The sequence below is a fragment of the Labeo rohita genome, chromosome 14 (assembly GCF_022985175.1).
Source record: "Labeo rohita strain BAU-BD-2019 chromosome 14, IGBB_LRoh.1.0, whole genome shotgun sequence".
Taxonomy (NCBI): domain Eukaryota; kingdom Metazoa; phylum Chordata; class Actinopteri; order Cypriniformes; family Cyprinidae; genus Labeo; species Labeo rohita.
Window position 1 is genome coordinate 7,200,272 of NC_066882.1, and position 25,207 is coordinate 7,225,478.

General features: G+C 33.8%; 1 protein-coding gene across 5 annotated transcripts in view; it reads left to right on the forward strand.

Moving 5' to 3' along the window:
- mtus1a (microtubule associated tumor suppressor 1a) overlaps window positions 1–25,207 on the forward strand; it is a 44,093-nt gene that overhangs the window by 13,406 nt on the left and 5,480 nt on the right. For 2 of the 5 annotated variants that reach the window (XM_051127815.1, XM_051127814.1), the window contains exons 5-10: window positions 1,080–1,184; window positions 1,461–1,562; window positions 11,552–11,769; window positions 17,527–17,593; window positions 23,601–23,815; window positions 24,807–24,912. In XM_051127815.1, the coding sequence (XP_050983772.1) occupies window positions 1,080–1,184; window positions 1,461–1,562; window positions 11,552–11,769; window positions 17,527–17,593; window positions 23,601–23,815; window positions 24,807–24,912 (813 nt within the window). Of the gene's footprint in view, window positions 1–1,079; window positions 1,185–1,460; window positions 1,563–5,659; window positions 6,070–6,275; window positions 6,360–11,551; window positions 11,770–16,527; window positions 16,706–17,526; window positions 17,594–23,600; window positions 23,816–24,806; window positions 24,913–25,207 lie in introns of those variants that run through there. The other 3 variants (XM_051127816.1, XM_051127817.1, XM_051127818.1) reach the window with 3 other exon arrangements.

Here is a 25,207-nt window from a genome sequence, read left to right on the forward strand (position 1 = left end):
GGCACCTTGACTGAAATCTTAGAGCAAGTTTTTAGTAATTCAACCCTGAATCAGCAGCCAAGCTCTTGTGCTCAGTGTGATCTGACTCTTTTGACATGCATCCTTATTGGATCCTATCGCTTTTGTATTATTCCTTTGTTGTCTGCCTTTTATGTGAAGCCTAAGACACAGTTATGGAGAAGTAAGTACAGATTTTTTTTTTGTACAGTTCAGATGTGAATTTGTGCATAAGTTATATATGTATGTATATATCTTTTTTTTTTTTTTTTTTTTTCCCAAATTGGTTTGTGATAACTACAATAACAAGGGTAAGCAACAGAATCAATGATGCGAAACAATAGTGTAATTATTCAGCTCCAGTCCATTCAGTATTGGTTCAGTTCAATTACTGTGTAAAGTTCATTCATTATGAAACAGGTTCAGTTCAGCTATAAGCTCCTCCATAAGCAGACAATAGTGTCATTCAGCTTGAGTCAGTTCTGTTTATTAAATTCAGTTAAATAACAGTGTTGATGCTGTGCAATTAATCAATTCTGAACAAATTCAGTTCACTTATAAAGTGGAAGACAGTAGTGTTCTTATTTACCTCCATTTAGTTCAAGTTTTGTTCTCATCTGATATTGTCAGTGTAGTCAAATCGATAATATTGCTGAATATTAAGTGTTTTTAAACCCCAGCTGAGCAAAGGTGACAAAGAACCCAAACTCCCCAAATCAGGTGACAGAAATGGAGAAAATAATCCTTGGGAGAAACCAGGCTCTGGCCTAAATGAACAAACACTGTCACACAAGTTTTTCAGCATCATAAATGCTGTTGTCATAACACATAAAAAATCACTATATCAACTTGCTTATCAAAAACTTGCAATCTCTGGGAGAGTTCATCTGTTTATAGGCTCGTATATCATCAGATAGAGATATGATGATAAACCTGCATGTTTTGTTGCTTTGATTCGCATATACGCCTCCTAGAAAATTCTCTCACTGACCCGCAAACTAGTTTATGTACTAAGAAACTGATGAAGATTTCTATTGGTTGGTTGTTTATTTATTTATTTTATTTGTTTTTTTTTTTATTAGACCAAGCTGAACCCTCTGTGGGAACCTTGAGTAAACCTCCTCCTAACAGGACCCCATTGTCAAGGACCAAGCTGCAATATCCACCTACCAGGAGTGCATCATCAGGTATGAGTTATATTTTCAATATCATTTTAAGCCTTAACTTCTGCATCTCAGATGGAGGGCTAATACGGTGAATCTCCTGAACAGACTAGAGGACGGCTAAGTCGATTTCCACTAAAATCAAAAGAATCTTAAGAAAAGAAAATGCTTGCATTTATTACACCCCACCCGGTGCATCCAATAAAAACAAGTCAAAGTCAAAAAGCAAGACTACTATTTTTTTTTTTTTTTTTTTTTTTTTTTTTTTTTTTTTTTTTTTTGGTCTTTGGTTTGATGCAGGATGCAAAAACACCTCTTCATCAGGTTCAGGGAGGCCTTCGAGCAGTCCTCTGAAAGCCCCTACCATAGCCCGACTTAAGGCACCTGCTTCTACTCCAACAGGTAAGACCCAGTTTATGAACTTTGAAGTGAGGCTTTGAAGTACAGTTAAAGTAAATCAGAAAAATTAGGAGTTTAAAATACTAAGTTTATTTATACTAATTTAATTTTTTGTATTATTATATAGCGTTCGCAAAGGAAGTCCCTCTTAATTCAAATAAATCAATTTGCTACATTGTATCTTGTCTGTGATCTGTGAGCAGTTGGCATGCACTGTGTGAGCTCTGTTAAACACCCTCTCAGCAATGCAGGAATATTTTATCACAGCCAAGTCTGTAACACAGCTGACACAGCCTCTGTCTTGTCTCAGCCTGGCACATGTAATGTGTGCTTTCTTACCACCCATAAATACTGTAATTATGAATGGCGATTGCATTCCTTTCAGGGATTAAGTCTTGGGTGTATGCATGCAGCATGCCTTCAAGCCAGTGAGACTAGACTTCTCATCACACTGATCTCTGAGAATGTTTTGTTCCAAAGGAAGTTAACTATAAATATTAGTTTAAAAAGCTCTGCCATGCGCATAAGTACTCTGTGCAGTCCCACGCAAGACAGTTAGGGTATGTCGAAAAACTCCCGTCTCATTTTCTCCTCCAACTTTAAACTCGTCCTACATCACTGTTTTACCTTTTTTGTAAAGGGGCGTTTGACCTTCTTTGCACGTTCTCTTTATAAACACTGAGCCGGTACATCTGCAGCGATGTAGGATGAATTTGAAGTCGGAGGAGAAAATGAGATGGTAGTTTTTTGATATACCCTTACTGTATTTAAAGGAGAACTTCACAGGGTCTTACCTAGCGAAACGATCTGTCATTTTTTTTTTTTTTTCTGGAAAATAAAAATGTGTGTTCTTTTTAAGCACAAAAGCTTGTGTAGCACAGGCTCTGGGGTGCGCGTTCATGTACTACTGAATCATGTCGAAAGGTCATGCGGAACATAGGTGGAACCACAGACCCAGTGTTTACAAAGCGAACGCGCAAAGACTAAGAAAGTGCAAATAAGTCAAATGCTGTTTACAAGCAAAAAGGTTTAACAATGTCGGACGATTCTGAAGTTGTAGGAGAAAATAACATGGACTTTTTTGACATACTCTACATTTTTGAGCCAGAGTGCACAGACGATGAACTTGTGCTGAATCGAAGACATAATTCGTAGTAGTGATGGGAAGTTTGGGATATTTTACCAACTCGGACCTTTGAGTCTCGTTCAGCAAAAGGGTTAGAAGGTGAGGTTAAAATCTGTATGAATATTTTATTTTTTTTTTTTTTTTTAGAAAATGACCGATCACTTGGCTGGGATCGTTTAGAGCCCTTTGAAGCTGCATTGAAACTCCATTTTGGAAGTTCTGGATGTAAACTGCTCCTTTAAATAATGAAAATCAATGTTTTGTTAAAATTAGAAAAGAAAAATAGAACCATTAAAAATATTTTATCTTACTATTTTTAGAATTTGTGAAATTACATATTTATGTGAAAGCCTTAAATTTTTAAGCTCGGTTTATGACTCTAGCCTCTAGTATTTGGACTACAGCCTGAGCTGTGCACACATGCATTGTTTGCTGCTGTCAGCAACCCCTCTTAAACATAATTGCATTTAAAACATAAAATTATGTCTTCCATGGGTTGCACACTTTTTTTTTTTTTTAAGGTCTTGCTGGCATCACAGGCGTGTTTTAGACCGTTTCTGTGCTTGCTTATTACTGGTTTGTTTATGACCACAAAGAAGTGTGTTCCCTGGCCTTGTTATGGGTCTTATTATAGAGGTTTAAATGGAATTTACACCTGGGGACAAATTATATATTTTTATTTTTATTTATTTAGGGGTTTAAGTGCATAGGTCTGAAAACCTATTGTAATTGTTAGAATGGCCAAGGATCAGGATTCAAGGATCATCTCCATGTAAAACTGATCTTGCAGACCAAACCATAAGGCATAGAGACTTGAAACTTGGAGGGATGGTAGTACTCACACTGCAGTCTACAATGTTGCCAAGAACAAAAGTATGAAATGGCTTATAACTCCTAAACAGTTTGTCGCAGAAGTTTTTTTTTTGTTGCATTTTTTTTGCATTTTTAGAAAAAACTACTTTTGCAAACTACTCCTAGGTTTTTCACCTGATTGGAACCAAACCAGTGCAGGAAGATTCTCTGGAGAGTGAATATCAATATTTAAAAAAAAAAAAAAAAAAAAAAAAAAAAAGTTTAACTTTCGACGCTCACAAAAATGTGCTCTAGAACCACTGCTGTCAATAAAACCTTTTGTTAAATGATTGAGAAAATGTAAAAAATGTACTTTTGTGAACTAGTCCAAACTATGACTGTTATAATCTCAGGTACTGATTATGTGCGTTATTCAATGTTAAAAGTGTCTAATGTGAGTTTGAATATCATTCTGCGTGACATTTATAGCCATAGTAAAAGCAATGGACAGTTTACCTCTGATCTTTAAAATAAAATTAAGTACACGCATGTTTAAACTGGGATCCTGTGTAGGGATGAGGTGGGGGATTACGATGATGATGATGTTCTTTGATAATGTTAGGCTGCTTTTAGCCTTATGCTGGAGCTGATTTCGGGCAATGAAACTAAGTATGTAAATAATTAAACACATTAGGCGTATGACTTCCTTCTTTCAGATGAATGCAATTGTAGTTGTATTAAAATTTGCCTTACATGGCTCTTGGGGGTTAATAAAGGCCTCCTGTAGCGATTCGATGCGTTTCTGTAAGAAAAATATCCATATTTAAAATGTAAGAATCACTTTAATCTAGCTTGCACTAACAGTTGTACACAGAAATTGCTTCTTTGACAAGGGGTGTGGCAGTACTGAAACACAGTCTAAGCTGTTCGCCAGTCACAACGCAGTGGTACAGCTAACCAATCACAACAAATTTCGTTTTTCAGAAGGCGGAACCCGGAACTAATCGAGTCATTTGTGCCAGGGTGGGAGAAATGTATTGTAATAATGTAAACCGTGTTAAACCACCAAGCATGTTCTAGTACACTCCCAAAACAAAATTAAGACTCTGTTAAAGAGCATAATAGGACCCCTTTAAAGTGTTGCCTATGTAACCAGTTAAAGCTTGAAGTGGTGATTAGGTCTTAAAATGTACGTAAAGAGTCTTTAAAAGGTCTTAAAAAGGTATCCATGATTCCTGTATATACCCTGGAGTAACAGCTCGCTACCAGTTACTGGTAGTGACAAGACACTGTAACAGTCTGTCACAGGCAATTCTAGTTGCATTTTTCATCAATTAATTACCTAAATTATCCTTTGACTATGTTCTGGCCCACCATCTAGTGGCGCAAATTTTTTTTTTTTGGCCCGATGCCAAACCTACTTACTGATCCCTGCTCTAGAACCACTGCTGTCAATCAAACTGTTTGTTAAATGATTGAGAAAATGTAAAAAAAAAAATCTACATTTTTGTGAACTAGTCCTAGGTTTTTTGCTCTTTTGATCTGGAAAAAAACACTGCAGTACAATTCTCTGGACTCTCTAAGCTCAATGATTATTTAAAAAAATACGTTGAAATTTACCCTTTTGGGGTAGTTTAGAAAAGGGGCCTGTGCAAATATCCAAAAGAGGCTATAAAGCCTAAAGAACTCAAAACTTCACCAAACCTGGTGAGCACATGCGACAAGTGATTCTAAATAAGCATGCAAAGTTTTAGGGAGATTGGACCACAGCTGGTGCTATAAAAAACTGTTAAATTACCTGGATTTGCAAAAAAATGCTTTTTTTAATCATTGATTTAGGTCGTTACACACTTCATAAATGATATGTAATGTCTTTTTTCATATGTGCTTAAATTCCTTCAAGCACTTGAACCCCGGTAATTGCTGCTTGCGGCTATATTTATTTATTTTAAATTTTTAAAAATTGCTTTCCTTGTTTTGATGACCTGCTCTTGATAGATATCTTTCTGTAAGCTGTTATTTTCTCTCCCGCCATTTGTAACCCTCCCCCATGTGTGAATGAAGGAGAAAGCTCTAAATGAACGAATCCACCCACCCTCTTCTGCTCTGCTGCTTACTCCTCCCAGAACCCTCCCTTCCCTCTCTCCTTCCTTCCGTTTACCCAGCATCTTGCACCTCCTTAACACCTCACAGAGAGCCAGAGATGCTGAGCGTCAGTGGATGAGAGCTCTAACGGGTGGATTAATGCCTTCTGCTTTGCCTTGTTTATCTCTGGGGCTCCTGCCCGTCTTTAATCCAGACTGCTTCAGTTCATTTGTTTTTGCTAAAGTGTGACGGGGAGACAGAAGTGTTTTCTCCTCCCTCCACCACAATCTTTGCCATTTGTTTGGCAGATGTATTTTTTGCTTCAGCCTCACTGAGGTTGTCTTTTTGTTTTGCTTATGAAGAGTTGTTCTTTCTACGTTCTTGGCAAGATGTTTTTCTCTCCCAAATTCTCACTGTCTAACATTCATGTGAGGCTGACAGTGAAGGGATTGCTCAGAAACCTCCATCTGCTGTCAGGATGCAAGAGCACTGTGGTGTTTCAGGCAGGTCTGTTTCTTAGAAAACAATGATGTTGTTGTTGTGGCTTTTGCTTCATTCTGCACAGACGTTTCAGAGTCTTTCTGTACAGCTCTCAAGGTGCTGTCTTCGCTCATGTGGTGTTGATTCTATCTTTAGACTCTGTTTTTCTCTCTCTGCCAGAGTATTTGATATTTGTACATGGCCAGTAGGCATCTTCTTGCTAGCTGCAAATAGAGCTTGTGATCTTTTTGCAAATAACATGTATATTTGTGCCACAATTTGGGTTATGGTAATCACCTACCAAGTCGGTAAATACCGTAAGTTCATATTTACCTTATTCCTCTTTTCGAGTGAGTTGATTCACAGGTCTAAAAATCTAATTTTCCTAGTTTTCCCAGATTCTCAGAGGTTATTCTGGCCTGGAGACTCTAGGTTGAACATAATGTTTTGTCTTGTAAATATTTTGACAAGGTAAATTCCCATCGAAGAGATGTTTGTGGCAGTAACTCTTCTTTTTATAGTGCCTGGCCAAGTAAGGACTCTAATAAATAAGGAAACGACTATTTATTCCATGTTCGTAACATCACAGAGGACTATATTTGATCTCAATAAGTATTTGGGTAAGGTTTCACCTGTTGAAATATCTCTCTAAAAATAAATGCATGTAAGCTCCAATTTAGTTTTAATGTTAACCTGATATATATATTATTTATTTATTTATTTATTTATTTATTTATTTATTTTTAAATGTGTTTTGCATGCATATATTTTTCCATGTTTTGCAAACACATATTCTAGGTTACTGAATAATGCTTAATTGTTATTAAACTGTTATTTTTTATTTATTTATTTATTTATTTTTTTTTTTTACAATTTTTACCTTGTAATCATGTTGATCATTTTAGGCATCGGTTTAGGTGTTTGCGTAAATATTTTATTTATAATGATTAATTTCAGTGTTAAGTCCATATATCACCATTTGTTTGAGTAGTCAGTCAATTGTAACAAATATTATCAGCATTTAAATAATAGGCAGGGATTTTACACAATTTTTATAGTTTTTTTTTTTTTTTTTTTTTACAGACTTCATATGAAAAACTTACATTGTGAGTTGTTTAGACCATATGTCCATTTACTAAGGCTTTAAAGAAGTCCTCCTGACAGTGTTGCCAAGTCTGCAGTTTTCCCACGGAATTGGGCTACTTTAACACTGTTGCTGCGGGTTGAAGCAATAATCTAATATTTAGCCCCTGGAATGCTAATTTTACCAGGGGAACCCCACCAAAAGACATGTATTTTACCACCCCAACATGATTTTTACCAGGGAACCCCCCTTGAAACACTACTTTTGGGCTAGTTTCGAGCAGCAATTGGGCAGGTTTTGTTGTGAAAACCTGGCAACCCTGCCACCTGAGTCCACTTAAGACTGGGATGCCCAACCCTGTTCCTGGAGATCTACCTTCCTGCAGAGTTTAGCGGCAACCCTGATCAACCACACATGTCTGTAATTATCAATGCTCCTTCAGATCCTAATTAGTTGGTTCAGGTGTTTTTGATCGGGTTGGAGCTGAACTCTGCAGGAAGGTAGATCTCCAGGAACAGGGTTGAGCACCCCTGACCTAAGACATCTTATAGAGCAGGGGTGGCGAACGTCGGTCCTGAAGAGCTGCAGCTTTTCTTCAACCCTAATCAAACGCACATGAACAAGCTAACCAAAGTCTGAAGGGTTAGTAGAAAGCTACAGGCAGGTGAGTTTTATTTAGGGTTGGAGCTGAACTCTGCAGGGCTGCAGCTCTCCAGGACCAGAGTTCGCCACCAGAGAGGGCATATATGCTTCACAGCAGTGTTTAAATAATTCAGGTGTAAGATGAGATTAATTATTCATTCCAATATGCTGTTTTCTGTTGTGCAGCAGTTTTTGTGAGGCATGTATAAGCAGTAAAGGCTCAAGATGTGTGCTTTGATTTGTGTATAACAAGTGATTTTACTGTTGCCAGATCTTCAGGGTTTTTGTTCGCCAAATGCATTACATCTTGGGTATAAAACATTGAGCTGTATCACTATGCGTGGTATCCAAGTGCGCTCCCTGGTAAACCCAAAGCACCCTAATAATTAAGATAAGACTAATTAGCTCTCCTGTAATTACAAGTTGGATAATTAAGTTTGTGATAACCATGTTCTCTTTTAGTTTTGATTGCTTAATTTCAAATGGGATTTGTATCCAAAAATATAATACATGCTCTGGGAGATGAGTAATTCGGGTTTAATTTTCAACAAGTGAGCTTCCCAAGTCAGCATTAAAGCTCAAATGTGCATTTCTATGCCACTAACTTCACCAAATGAAATTAAGAGAAAATGTAGTTAAGCTATTCATTGAGCTCTAGTGTTAGTTTGATCTTGATGCTCAATAAGCAAAGTAATAATTTTGATAACACCACAGTGTTTAGACTTTTTAAGGGAAAATACAAAACTCTGTATATTTAGGAAATATTTTAACAAAATAACAAATGAAGGATATCTGTTGATGTGTGTTAACTACAGAGGCCTCTGGCGACCACTGATGGAATTACAACAATAAAAGTCCCATGCTAAATTGAGAGCTGTCAGTTCTCCATACCTCAGAGTCTGACCTTTACAATGATTTGCAATTTTTTTTTGTCTATAGTTACATTCTCTATACATTAGCTAGTCTAAAATTGGTGTAACTGTTAAGGCACTAGTTGGTGTTGCAGGACGGATAAGTTTTTTTTTTTTTTTTTTGTACCTGCTTAACTGATATTATTTAAAGTTACCATTCATGTACCTTCAATCTGCGCTTAACTTGAGATGTCCAGCAGAGGGAGCTACACAAATTTTAACCTAGCAATTACAACTTATGGTTTGAATTATACTGCATTTTTAATGTGTTGGCTAACATGATTTCTAATGTGCCACACCAAGACAACGACCTAAATTTTTGCTTTTAAAAATGCACTGCTAGTTTTTAAGAGAATGGTATGCGTAAAAATGTAATATTTAGGACTACCATAATAAGGCCAAAACATATCTTTATTCAGTTTTGTAAGTACTGATTCCTGATTTTATTTTTTTATTATTTATGATTATTATTATTATTATTTTTTAAATTTATTATTATTATTTTTTTAAATGTCTTAATTTAATATGTGCAACATTTAAAGTGTCTAAAAAGCCTGTCTGGATTCAATTTCATTAGTTCATTAAATATCATGCCAGGAAAGACTGGTCTGCACAAACAGAGGTCAAAGACAATAAAGTGTGTATAATATATCAGCCTCTTTCATTAGTTATTATAGACAAGTTTTTAATAAAGACTGTAATATTTCCAGTTCCTCCAATCTATGAGAAGCTAAAACAGCTCTATTTATTTTAAGGGTGGGGACAGTAAACTAACAGACCTAGAGTGGTTTTCAGCTTTATCTTGAAGGCGTAACAGGATGCTGGAAAGGAAGAACGTTCATATGTACTGTATGCATTCTTAATGTTTTGTCTAAGGTTTTTTTTTTTTTGTTGTTGTTGTTTTTTTTTTTTTTTTTTCTTTCAGCAGTAGATTTTAGCATTCTGTTGGAAATCTTGTATTAACATTTGGATCAAGTTCCAAAACGGTCAATGTTTCCACTCTTACTGCTTAGTTTTTTCTCAAAACACCCATATGGTCTTTTTCCTAATAGTGTTAAACAATGCACATTTTGTGCCTTAGAAAGCTGTCTCTAAAAGGGCTATTGTGAATCCCAGCTTGCATTAATTAAGAAGTCAGATAGTTGTGTGGCTAAAAATATGTGTTCATATATTTGTTTTCATAAAAGTTGTGCAAAATAACATTTTTGAGCAGTATGGACAAACTTGCATTGATAAAACGGTGTGCGTAAATGGTATTCAACCTATAAGGGTTCTGTTTTTTTTTTTTTGTTTTTTTTTTTTTTTTTTTTTTTTTTTTTCCCCCCCTGCATTCTTAAGGCATGATCTAAAATCATGAATCAGTACTAATCTTTTTTTTTTTTTTTTTTTTTTTTTTTTTTCCCCAAAGAAAGTATTTTTCCCTCCTTTTTTGCCTTCTGGAAACCAGAATTTAAATAGTTCAGTCTGCAGGTTTGGACACATTTGGTTCTTTTTTAATTTAAGTAATATAAATATGTATAAATATGTACATATGTACATATGTAAAGGATAAAAATATAAGATATATAATAATAGACATCTTAATTTTATATATATATATATATTATTATATATATATATATATATATATATATATATATATATATATATATATATATATATATATATATATATATATATATATATATATATATATATATATACACACACACACCACAAAACCAGTCTTTAGTTGCTGGGGTATATTTGTAGCAATAGCCAAAAATACATTGTATGGGTCAAAATTATCATTAGAAAACCATTACATTAAATCATTAGGAAATTAAGTATAGATATTATACTTATAAGTAAAGATATTTTGTAAAATTACTACTGTAAATATATGAAATCAAAAATTAAGTTTAGTAATATACATTAAGAACTTTATTTGGACAACTTTAAAGGCAATTTTCTCATTTCAATATTTTGATTTTTTTTTTTTTTTTTTTTTTTTTTTTTTTTTTTTTTGCACCCTCAGATTCTAGATTTTCAAATAGTTGTATCTCGACCAAATATTCTCTCTCTCTCTCTCTCTCTCTCTCTCTCTCTCTCTCTCTCTCTCTATATATATATATATATATATATATATATATATATATATATATAATATAATATAATATAATATAATATAATATAATATAATATAATATAATATAATATAATATAATACACACACATATACATATACATTTATATACATACATACACACACTCTTTAATTAGTTGCTGTTTGATTGACATTAGAGGAGAAAGGCTTCATGGGGTTTGTTGTCCCACCCCTGCCTTATTAAAGCTGGTATTTCAGAAATGTCCACACGGAGCTGTTATGTAATAACTCTGCTCTGACAAACTGGATTAACAACATGAAGACTTTAGGTGTTGACATTGGAAAAAATGTTCCTATAAAAGCTGTATGTACCTCAACAGGGGGTTTTACGGCTTTATATAGTGCCATTTATACATTGGTGGCTTACTTCAGGTACCCTTCCTTTAGTAGTGAGGCTGCTTTGTTTGAGGGATTTGTGCCCTGATCATGTCCTGGTGTTATATTTATGAGATGATGTAAATGAAAACCACAGTAGCACAGCCCTGCTAAAATAAGAGGCCTCTGATGGCCGGATCTACAGAGGGGAAGATATTATATGCTGATGGGGTGAGCTGTTATCTCACTCAGAGTTGCATTTGGTAGAGGTTTGAATGTTTTTGGATCATCTCTGGATTTCAGTGAACATCTCTGACATAGTCTAAGGTCTATGAACTGGAGGAGCACTTTGAAGAAAAAGAAAAATAATGCTGAATGTTGTCACAGCACTGAATGCATGTTCTCTTACAGTTGACAAGAACAAGTCAAGGACTTCCCGAAACCAGCAGCCCCCGACAAATGGGCAACCGGATCTGGTACCTCCAGAGAGCAAATCAAGAAATGTGGAGTACTACAAGGCTCTGTGTGAGAAGAAGAACCAGACCATCCAGCAGCTGGAGAACACGCTTCGATCCAACAACCGCAGGTTCGAAGCTGTTGCTGTGGTCATAAAGCATCTATGTGCTGGGGTGAGTATTATGAGATTACATTGCTTCTATACAGCAGACATGAATAATACATGAAGATGGTGTCTTTGATCAGTTGTCAAGTTAGGATTAGATTTCTTTGGTTAGGGTTAGATATCTAGATATCAGGTTGAGGTTCTTACCACCCAGCACTGATTGTGTTGGTTTGTAGTTCTGTTGCGTGTTTGCAGTCGGGTAATGTTGTGCTACTCCCTTCTGCTCTTTGTTTGCTCTGCTGATGTTCCCAGTGAACTGGCTTGTTCTACATTTTTCAAATTCATTCCATATGTGATACTTTTTAAATAATCATCCAAAGCTTTGCCTATGAAGTTAGTTATCAAATTTTTATTAACAATATTATTAGTAATTTATTTATCAAACAAATGTCTTTTAAAATTAGATTTGGTCAAGTGGTATTTATAAGATGTCGCATAGGTCATACAAGACTGACTCATGCATTTTTGCTTAAAGGAGAAGATCCTACTTGATGTTTTGCAAGGTTCCCCTTTCTGTCAAACATGTTGTCTTGGACTATCTTAGTTGTAATGAATGTCAAAAAACTTTTTTACGAAGTGATCTCATCAAAGAGTTATTCAGTATAATTTTACCAGAAAATGTTTTAGAATTTTGATCGTATGTTAATGTGAAAAATCTTGTGTAATTTTGCTTTTGTTTGCTTGCTTTTTTTTTTTTTTTTTTTTTTTTTTTTTAATGCTTGTATGTATGTATTTATGTATTTATTTATTTATTTATTTTTGCCATGAAAATAGCCTAAGATGCTGACATGGCATTAAAATAAAAAATATACTACTACTATACTTTTTTTTTTTTTTTTTTTTTTTTTTTTTTTTTACTGGTCTCTTCTGAACATCAAGACTGTGTTTATTTGATCAAAAATACAGAAGAAACCGTAATATTGTGAAATATTATTGGAAATATTTAATGTAATGATTTTCTATTTTAATATACTTTTAAATAAAATTTAGTTCTGTGATGCAAAGCTGAATTTTCAGCATCATTACTACAGTCTTCTGGGTCACATGATCCTTCAGAAATCATAATAATTTGCTAATTTATTATTAATGTTGGAAACGTGTGATGATTTTTATTTTTTTGGAACCTGTAATATTTATTTATTTATTTATTTATTTATTTATTTATTTATTTATTTTTAATTAAATGAATAAACAGTTCAAAAGAACAGCATTTATTTAAAATAGAAATATTTTGTAACAATATACACTACTGTTTAAAACTCTGCTTTATTTATTATTATTATTATTCTATTTTTTTTTTTTTAAGAAATTAATATTTTTATTCAGCAAGGATGTGTTAAATTAATACAAAGTGATAGTAGAGACTTAAATTGTTAGAAAATATTCATGTTTTGAATAAATGCTGTTTTTTTTTTTTTTTTTTCTTTTTATTTATCAAAAAATCCTGAAAAAAGAATCACAGGTGTCAAAAAAATTAAGCAGCACAACTGTTTCCAACGTTGATAATATTAGACATATTAGACTGATTTCTGAAGGATCATGTGAGACTAAAGATTGGAGTAATGATGTTGAAAAACCAGCTTTGCATCACAGGAATAAATTATATTTTAAAGTGCATTTAAATAGTAAACTGTAATTTTAAATTGCAATAATATTTCACAATATTAGCTTTTTTCTGTATTTTTGATCAAATAAATGCATCTTTGATCAGCATAAGAGACTAAATTTTATTAATTCCAAACTTATGAACACAAGTGTATATAAAATATTCTCATATCAAAGATAAACATCATCTCTAATAAATGTATGTAAATATTTCTTATAATTTACTTTCCACCTTAGATATATCTGTTGAAACTCAGGTTACATGTAATCTCTCCAGCTATTTCTGACTCTGGACCGATTAGAGCTTGCTAATTATAGAATTGGCAATATGAAGGCCTGTTGGCTGTACATGTTTAAAGGTAATGGTGAGAAAAGGACAACCGCCACAGTTTATAAGAAGGGAAGAATTGCAGTTTATTTAAGCCCAAGCTGACAGGTTATACTCTGGAGTGCATGTTCGCTGCTCCAGCAGAATCTGGACCAAGACCAACTTTAAACTAAAAGGCACTACCATAATTAAGCTGTGGCACTTACAGAATCAGCCCATAAAAAGGGGTGTATATTTTTAAAACAACAAAAAGTTTCTTTTCATACTATAGGTCTAGTGTGGAATAGACATTGTATAATTATACCTTTAGTGTCCTAGGTTCACATTTTATCTACCATACAGACCACCACAGAATAATTTATACGGAGAGTACAATAATAGCTCTTCTCTTAAACCAAGATTTTTTCCTGTCTGTGTTTCTTATTCAGTATTTTTCTTAAATGAGGCAGAATTTCAGCTTGTGCTGCTTTTGAAAATACATTTCATGATGTAAATCAAATATACTGTATAGAGCATGAAAGTGAGTGTAGTGTTTTGGCAGTGTCCCGTATAGGAATCTGTTAAGCATTCATTAGGAGGTTGGGCTTCAGCATGGCTGTGTGAGAGCGTACCAGCTGCTGCCTTGATATGGTCAGAAGTCACACTGAGACGCCTAGAGAGCTGCTGGGGGCTGCTTCATATCCTTTGTTTGCAATGAGCTGTCAGCACACTGTGTACATTGCCATAATTTCACTACAAGAGGCCACACATGTTTTCCCTGAAGCGGTAACATTAATTACTGTAGTTGATAATGATAAATGAATGTGTCCTCAAGTTCTTGGTGTGATCACATCATTCTAAATATTTGGCTTTCATTTTTATTTGATTTATTTGGATAATTGGATTTTAATACAGCAGAGTTTGTATGTAGTATTGATTTACCTCACCAAACTGTTCAATTTTTTTTATATGTTGACCTATATTTATATGTTGTTTTTTAAATTATTTATTTATAATGCATAAGTAAGCTGTTGTATGCTGCATAGTTGTTTATTATTATTATTATTATTATTATTATTATATGTTTATATAATAAAAATGGTGAACTGTTAATTTCTGTTGTATACAGAAAACAGGAATAATAAAATAACTGCAATTTTTCTGTATGCAGTAGAAATATTCCTAATAATAATAATAATAATAATAATAATAATAATATGGTGGTGGTGATGATGATGATGATGATAATAATAATAATAATAATAATAATAATAATAATAATAATAATAATAATAATAATAATAATAATAATAATAATAATAATAATAATAATAATAATAATAATAATAATAATAGTAATTGTAGTAGTAAATAATAATGTTAGAATTCATTATTTTCTACTACATCCGGGATTTAAAAAAATAATAATGAATATAATAATAACAATAATTAAATAGTTATAATTAATGTTGTTATAATAATCCATTTTTTTTATTCAGATTTGTATTATTATTATTATTATTATTATTATTATTATTATTATTATAAAAATTATATAATAATAATAATAATAATAATAATAATAATAATAATAATAATAATAATAATAGTAGTAGTAGTAGTAGTAGTAGTAGTAGTAGTAGTAGTAGTAGTAGTAGAAATAGTTACTAATAATGTTATAATTATTTTCTACTACATCCACTTTTATAATAATAATAATAATAATAATAATAATAATAATAATAATAATAATAATAATAAAATAGCAAAATAATGACTATCAATGTTTAGATTGTGTTTTACACATTTATTTATTTATAATACATGTAATCTGTTGTTGTCTGCTGAAAAAAGTCTATTACTTCTATTACTTATTATTATTATTATTGTTGTTGTTGTTGTTGTTATTAAAATTATGTAGTAGTAGTAGTAACAAAAACAACAACAGTATTATTATTGTTATAATAATCCATTACTTTCTACTAAAAAAAGTATTTTAAATAAATAATTACTATTATTAATGTTATTATAACAATCCATTTATTTTATACTGCATACAGAAAAAAATTGTATTTTTAATAATACAGATATTTTTATTAATATCTGGTTGTTGTTGTTGTTGTTGTTGTTGTTGTTGTTGTTGTTGTTGTTGTTGTTGTTGTTGTTGTTGTTGTTGTTGTTGTTGTTGTTGTTGTTGTTGTTGTTGTTGTTGTTGTTGTTGTTTATTATTGTTATTGCTGGAGCATTTAATTTGTACATTTATATTATACAGTAACTACAAACTATGTATGGACCTCCATGTTTATCTTTAATACCAAATTTTAATTTGACAGCCTTGTTTTAATTTGAGACCAATTTTGACGTCCCTTACAAAGGTGTATTGTCCAGTAGCTGACATTTAATAATAATAATAATAATAATAATAATAAATAATAATAATAATAATAATAATAATAATAATAATAATAATAATAATAATAATAATAATAATAATAATAATGTTAAATTGTATCCTGTTCTGCTTTCAGTTAGTAAATTCTGAGGAGGTGCTGAAAGGAAAGCAAGCAAAAGTGATCCTCTCTGTCCTCTCATGTCCTGTGGGAAGGTCACTGCACACTTCTCCTGTAACACGCACTATAATATTAAGTGCCACTCAATCATCCACCAGTCAGACATTTCATGTTTTTTCTGCTCTCTTTGCTCTTGCTGTGGGTGTCCTAAAGTACAGCATTTATGAAGCAGCCTAGCAAGCACAATACAGCCGCCTCCCTCCACTGCCCTTCTTTTAGATACATTACGGTATCCTTTCACCACTGAGAAGGCGAGCGGTTGGAGGAGGTGAGAGCCAATGAGCTTATTCCACTAGTCTCTCCGATGTAGAGCGAGACGGCAGAGAGAGGAGGTAGAGGTGGCAGAGGTTCATGCATCTGGGCTGCTGTCGTCCTGCGTTCTGGACTGAAGTCACAGAGACGGGATCATGGGCTGCTCCGGCAGCAAAGTGTGCCTTAACGCTCCCTGCGCTGGACACAGGGTAAAGACATTATTCTCTCCGCAGGGTGCAGGGGGAGATAGATTGGCATTTGAAATGGGATAGCTGTGGATGCCTATACAAAGCATGATTAGTTTGTGGTATGTGTTATACCGTTTGATTTATTTTAATGCAAATGCAATGATGAGTTCATAAGTGTAGTGTGAGTGTTGCTCTGCAAGTGTATGCATTGATCTCTGGGGGAAGGGGGCAGGTCAGGACGGCAGCACGCGGTTTTTGAAGCGTCTTTGTGTTGGTTGGGGAGGCTGACAGCACTGCAGCTGTGCTGCTGACTGTCCTCCACTTTAAAAAAGAAACTGTGCTAGAGAGAGACGCTGCTGATTTCATTGCTCCGTTGATGTCATTCATGTGCTTGTTTTTTAATTAAACCCTTAGAGAGCTGTCATAGTGGTGCGTAAACTACAAAGCTGGTTTATGGGATGCTTGCATGCCCATGCAGATGTCACGACTGTTGCACAACAATTGGTGTTTACTTTTAATACCTTGTGGCAATAATACGTTACAGGAAAGCCTGTTTTCACTGAATGCTTTGCTAGTACATTTATTTGCCAATAAAGCAACTGAAAATTCTCATATCCGACCCATCCTGTTCTGTGATTGACAGACACCCTTCTTGGGGAAATCCTAATGCATAATTCATGTCTACGAAGGAATTTCAGAGTTGTTCATCATGACATTAGATTTCACTTGGCACTGCCCTGCTCTATGGCGACATTATTTTGCAGATTAAGTAGTTTGAGTAATATGATGCATGTGTTGGATTGAGAAATGTTGAACTGATTTTTCCTTCTGTTTTTCTGCAGCATGAGGAGATGATGAAGCAGCGCAGGGAGCTGTCTCAGGAGCTGGTCACCTTGCGTGAGGAGCTGGGTAAGTGTGTGTGAGTCATTGGAGAGTGCTTGGCTTTCACTGTCTGCGGGAAGATTGGAAAGAGCTGCCAAAAATGAATCTGTTTGTAATTAATGTAATATTTGAAGTGCTGGTCAAAAGGTAATCATTGGGATGAACAGTAGGTGTGCCATTTCTTGCCCTAACATGTAGACTACCATGACCATGGACAATTTTTGTACTTTTCTCTGCATTTTGCAATGAAACACAAATGTGATCCTGGACCACAAAACCAGTCTTACTTGTGTATTTGTAGCAATAGTCAAAAATACATTGTATGTATTGTTTTTTTTTCTTTTATGCCAAAAATGATTAGGATATTAAGTACAGATCATATTCCATGAAGATCATTTGTACGTTTCCTACTGTAAATATATCAAAACTTAATTTTTAATTAGTAATATGCATTGCTAAGAACCCTATTTGGACAACTTTCAAGAACATTTTCTTAATATTTGGGGTTTTTTTTTTTTTTTCTTTGCACCCTCACATTCCAGATTTTCTCGGCCAAATACAGTGGACTTCAGCTTTTAGATAATCTATAAATATCAATTTTAATAAGGATTTATGACTGGTTTTGTGGTCCAGGGTCACAAATATGGGACCCAAAAGAGGGTACATGTGTTATTTTAGTACTGCATAATCTGTGCTTCTCTTCCATATCCATGTAGTGCATCTTGTGATGCTTTTGAACTCTTATTAGACTTCCCATGTTCACTACCATTCAAAATTTGGAGTCTGTATGCATTGTATTTCTCAAAATTAACAGTAACGACATTTTGTAATGTTGCAAAAGATTTCCGTTTTAAATAAACGCTGTTCTTCTGAACTATCTATTCAACAAAGAATAAAAAAAAATATTAAGCAGCATTGTGCCCTTGCACAATTAAACAATGTATTACTGCTGTTGCAATTAAAATAAAATGTGAAAATTAATGAAATTATATTTAGATTCGCTCACACTGCATCAGATTGCTTTTATGCACTGTTTTGTGCAGCGCTGAGCCTTATAACCAATCAAACACTTTTGTGTTAAACTTAGGAATGCATTGGCCAATCAGAGGCACTTAGAATAGTCAGCGCTGAAAAAGCCGGAGGTGTTGATGAGTGCGCAAAACAGTGCGGAGACAGTGTAAAAAAAGATTAATTTCATATCTTAAATTGTGCTAGACTTGGCTAACGTCATGTATCAATATGTTTGTCTGTGAATCCAGAATATGATGAGCCCAAAGCTAAACAAACATTTTATTGTTTTCTATATCATTGTTAATAATCATTATTACAATATAAAGAGCAATAATCTACAATAATGATTTTTGTCATAATATTGCAGCCCTGTGAGCTCCTGTTTTTTTACATGTATAATTTAGATACAGTTTTAAACAATCTGTTGTTATTGACAAAACTATTGTTTTTGATTAAAGTAATTGTATACATTTAAGTATTTGACATTAAAGACAACATGCGTTTTTTATAATAATAAGGTGATTTATAAAAATTGCCAAAAAAATGGGCGCATATTGCCTCTTAATGGAAAATATATATATATATATGATTTTTTTTTTTTTTTTTTTTTTTTTTTTTAAATGGACACCAAATTAGCATATTTAAATGATTTCTGAATGATCATTTGACACTTTAGACTGGAGTAATGATGCTGAACATTCAGCTTTGCCATCACAGGAATAAATTACTTTTTAATATGTATGATTAAATAGAAATTTAGTTTGTAGTAACATTAGTGAGCATGAGAGACGCTTTTAAATCTTAAATATTATCGACTCTTGAAACTTTTGAATGGTGGTGTATACTAGCTGCTTATTATCTCCAAGACAGGACAGTCAGTATTCGGTCCTCATTCAGCTATGTAAAGAAATGCTTAGGCACAATTTATATTTACATAAAAAAATGCATTTGAGCCTGGCCACTTTTGACACAATATGCATTTCTTTTGTACCAAGTTTTGACTCGTAGTGTGTTTGAATTTACCTACCACTGAGCGTGCATACTAGTGCATGAATTACTATGTGGTTGTAGATAAAGAGGACAGTCTGTTTGTTTTATTGGTCTTGTTGGAAGAGCTCTCCCCTCCCATATGGCTCATTTAGGAGACACACCTACAGAAAGCACATACTCAAGACAGAAAGTGTGAGCCGTGCTGGAATGTGAAGGTCGTGCTCATGTCTGTCGACAAGGTCAGACACATCTGATGTCCCTCAGAGTCTAATAGGCAAAGTAACATAGAGAAATGACTTTAGTACCAGCCAGTGTTTCCCATGAGACGTCTGATGCATTGATTTCACAGCTCGTATTCCGACTTGAAAACTGAGCATATGCAAGGGAGCGATATGAGGGTTTATATTTATTCTTAACTGAGCAATGTTAATGTATTTTTGCTTAGTGAATCAGAAAATGTCACTTTGCAAATGTTTAAGTCTTGCACATGATCATTCTTTACTATTATAATCCCCACTTTAAGCATATTAGCACATTCCAGTGCTTCTGACCCCTTTAAGAATTCTTCAGACTACCTTTTGAAGTCACAATATAGCTGCAAGATCATCAGCAAATTTTCATTGTTTAATTAAGAATGGCTTCAAGCACTCATTTCAGCTTTCACCCTAGTATGAAGCAAATGATGTCAGTGTGAACTGACTGCAGCGGGCCGTGTTTTTTGGCATGCACCCAGAATTCCCTTATAAAACAAAAGTGTCTTTTAACACAGGACAACTGCTCTCTTCCAGTGAAGCGAGTGCTGTCTTTACACAAAACCTGCTAGAACTGTGTCTAATTAATTTAGCGTGCTATTTGGCATGTGACTTATTAACTTCTCTGTGCACAATGTTAACTTCATTGCAGCTACTTGCCTTTAAGGTCACTTTGTGAATAGTTTTAATGTAAAAACATGGTGTTTTTAAAATAACCATGTCTAGATGAGCTTTTTTTGAAATTCAAATTCAAACAGGCCTGTTAAATGTACAGTTTCGCTTTCCAGTTTGTGCATATACATAAACAGCATGTTTATTTGTCTTTCTGCTGCCAAGAACTTTCTGAAATAACCCAAATATGCTGTTTGGATGCATGTGCGCAGTCATTTTTGCTGACTGTCGAGTCATGACCTGTTTGTCCCTTTCTGTGGAGAAGAGAAAGGATCCTCCCCCTTCCTAACTGTCTGTTTTCCCTCTTGTTTGCATTATTTGGATTATTTATAGACCTTCAGCTGTGCTCTGCATCATAAATATAGCCTATAATAGAATTACGCTGCCGATTCGTGAAATACATCAAGCCATTAGAGAGCTCTGGCTCTGGCTCATCTTCTCTGAGTGGATCTGATCATTGTTTAGGTCTGTTTACTGTCTCTTGTACAGCAGGGTCAATAGGGACTGTTCTCATTTGACCCCAGTAGCAACTTTATGATTGTAACTCATTTTAAGATTTTCTTTCAAGGGGGAAAAATCTGTGGTTTTCATCTTAGAATACAGATGATTAGATTGCAGTGCCAGTAAGGGATGCGACCCAAGTTTCCCCCTGGAGAACAACAGCCGTTCTTGTGTTGTGACTCATTCAAGTAATTCATTTTGCTGACATGCTTTTGACCTTTGATAATAGATGAGGTTTAGAAACGCCTACTGATGTGCCAGTAAATAGATGAGATGAGCTGAACAATCTGGTGTAATTAAACTGTTATTGTACAGAAGTTAGACTTAAGTTGTTCCCAGCATACTCACTGAGAGTTTTTACACAAATATTTCAGTAGCCATGTGTTTTGAGTTTGAATCGGGTGCCTGGATTTCTGCAGTTTCATTATAGTGGCCTGGGACAGGGACAAATAATCTATAAAGAGACTTACTGGCTTTTGCATGCTCATTGCATCACGTGGCTTTTGTTTTTGACTTTTCCAAAATTTGAAAAACCGGTTTCTCAAATATCAATAAACAGTGAAGCTACTTTCATTTTTAGTTAATAAAACCTAAAGTAGTTTGGCATAACATTTTTATTTTTTAAATATCTTTTATTACTTTATTGTGATATGAGCACTGTTGTATCCCCTGACATTTTTGACTTAATGCAGTGAATTTTAATTTTATATATATATGAATTTATTTATGCATGAATGCATGCACTCCATTTATTTATAAAAAAAAAAAAAAAATGTAATACAGATATTTAAATAAATGCATTATTATTTAAATGAATTAGTGATGTGGTGGTGGTGGTTTTTTTTTTTTTTTTTTTTTTTTTTTTTTTTTTTTTATAAGGAGTCTCTTCTTCTCACCAAGCCTGCATTTATTTGATCTAAAGTACAGCTAAAACTGTACAATTTTAAAATATTTTTACTATTTAAAATAACTGCTTTCTATTTGAATATATTTTAAAATGTAATTTATTTCCTGTCATTAAAGATAAGTTTTCAGCATCATTACTCCAGTCTACAGTGTCATGTGCACCTTCAGAAATCATTCTAATATGCTGATTTGTTGTTCAAAAACTATTATTATTATTATCAATATTTAAAATGGTTGAGTACTTTTTTTTTTTTTTTTTTTTTTTTTTCCAGGATCAGAATTTATCTGAAATAAAAAGCTTTTGTAACATTATACATTATATCATTCAAATGCTTGGTGTCAGTATCATTTTTTTTTTTTTTTTTTTTCGAGGAAAAAAATTATAGAAAAAAATTAAATGTATCAAAAGTGATGATAAAAACATTTATAATGTTACAAAAGATTTCTATTTCAGATAAATGATCTTCGTCTGAACTTTCTATTCATCAAAGAAACCTAAAAAAAACAGCTACTGAAGCTGTTTTCAACATAATAAGATTACTGTAAATGTTTTTTGAGCAGCAAAACAGAATATCAATGATTTCTGAATGATCATGTGACGAGTAATGATGATAAAAATTCAACTTTGAAATAAATTACATTTTAAAATATATTTAAATAGAAAACAGTTATTTTAAATTGTAAAAATATTTCAAAAATTTACTGTTTTTGCTGTACTTTGGATCAACTAAATGCAGGCTTGGTGAGAAGAAGAGACTTCTTAAAAAACATTAAAAATCTTACTGTTCAAAAACTTTTGATTGGTAGTGTATAAACAAATATATTAAAAAAAAATATTGAGGTAATTTTTCCATACAAATAAATAAATCTAATTGAATTAATGAATAAATAGACATTAAAATAAATAAATTCAGACAACAAAATTATCATGTCATTTGTTTACCTGTATGTGTCCTTTTAAACTTGTACTTAATTATGGCAAACCGTAGACCGTCTATCCAGCCAGAAGTCCCAAATTAAAGTGGTCCCACCAGGATAGCCTGTTACGTCATGTATCACACACTTGTACACTACAAAGACTGGAGCAGCTGCAGGGTTCAGCTTGCCACTTTGTGTGAAAACCACAGCAGTTCTGTGCAATGCGGTGAAGTGTCATCTGCTGCTTTCTGTAAGAGTTGGGCAATGATAGCTAATGCTCACAGGGACAGTATCTGTGACACAGTTGTGATTGAGAGAGCATAGTGACAGGTTAGGAAACGCCTGTTCATTGTGCCTGTGTGGATTAGTGTTCCTTCCTTTAGTTGTATTTGATGTGTTCCTTGTAACAGTTGACGCTTTATTTACAGAACTGCTGGAGATAACATAACTCTAGAGACAACTGGGACTCAATGCAGAATAGTTGAGTAATGAATCATAGCATCGAGTGTTGGCAGGCCTGATGTCAAAGCAGCAAATGGACTTGATGGCCTTTCAACATTTGCTCTGGTTATCCCACTGCTGTCTACATAGCATATCTATATTTTCATATCACAACCCAGTGTATTGGATATCAGATGTCCTACTCTTTTTGAAGTAGGAGGGTTGTTGTCATCATGCCAGAAAAAGGCAATCATCTTAAATGGTGCTTTATGGGCTTGATGCTTGTTAACTGAATGAATCACTTAATCGATCTTCTAACTGCTCCAGTTTGATGTTTTCCACAGTGAGCTCAGCTCACTCCTGTGAGCGCCTGGAGCAGGAGAAGGATGAGCTGCGTGCCGCTTTTGACGGAGTTCTGCAGAAGGTCCAGGAGCAGCACCGCTTGGACCTCGCTGACCTCGAGGAGAGACTGAAGACCTTCTATTCCACCGAGTGGGAGAAGGTCCATCAGACCTACCAGGAGGAGGCTGACAAGTGCAAAGCTCAGATGGAGCAGCAGGTGTGGAAGACAATGGGCCTTTTCTCTTTTGTTCTCCAGTGTCCTGACACACTTTTTGTTGGATGTATTTGATTTCAGACGTCTGAAACTGCCCTATTAATACTTTTAACATGATCACTTTTTCATAGCTACGCTTGAAGTCAAAAGTTTACATACACCTTGCAGAATCTACAAAATGTTAATTATTCTATCAAAATAAGAGGGAATAGTACTGGCCTGAATAAGATATTTCACATAAAATACATTTGCATATAGTCCACATGAGAAAATTATAGTTGAATTTATAAAAATGACCCAGTTCAAAACTTTATATACACTTGATTCTTAATACTGTGCTGTTCCCTGAATGATTCACAGCTGTTTTTTTTTTTTGTTTTTTTTTTGTGATAGTTGTTCATGAGTTCCTTGCTTGTCCTGAACAGTTAAACTGCCTGTTGTTCTTCAGAAAAATTCTTCAGGTCCCACAAATTCTTTGGTCTTTCAGCATTTTTGTGTATTTGAACACTTTCCAATAATGACTGTATGATTTTAAGATCCATCTTTTCACACTGAGGACAACTGAGGGACTCATATGCAACTATTACAGAAAGTTTAAATGCTCACTGATGCTCCCTAAGGAAAAACAATGCATTAAGAGCCAGGGGTGAAAACTTTTGAACAGAATGAAGATGTGTACATTTTTCTTATTTTTCCTAAATATCATCATATTTTTTCATTTAGTACTGCCCTTCAGAGGCTACAGAAGATACTTGCACATTTCTCAGAAAACAAAATAATCGCTGGGTTTGTCCGTATTTCACCCTGCGCTGGTTTGTATTTAACCCAAGATTTTTTTTAGAGTGTAGAGTAGTTTCATAGCTTTTGTTTTTCTTGTATCTTGGCATATGAGACATGACCTTTTAGTTGTTTGGACATATGACATCTAATTTCTTAATCATTTATGCACAAAATAAACCAATATAACTTTTACGAAATGACTTTATTTGTCTAGCTGAAAGAGTTGCGAGAAAAACATGAGGCTTTGAAAAGGGAACTGGAAGTGAGCCATATGGAGGAAGTGGATGGCCTTAAACAACAGTTTGAAGAGTCTTTCAAAGGTAAATAATGCCTAGAGTGTGCGTGTGTGCTACTTAACCATATTTTGGGGACAAATTTGTATCCAAAAGTGAGTTTCACCTGACACAATCTCTCTAAACCTCCTTTTGAGGTTGTCCTAGTTTGTTAAAATTAGTAAAAGTGTTTTTGTTTTTGTTTTTATTTTTGCAATGTCCCCATTTAGTTGTCTGTATTGACCTGAAATTCTGGACATGTGAGGAGAAAAATTCAGTCCCCATGTGGAAAACAGTTTATAAATCAAATTAAATGATGTCTGTTTAGGTTTAGGAGTCCTCA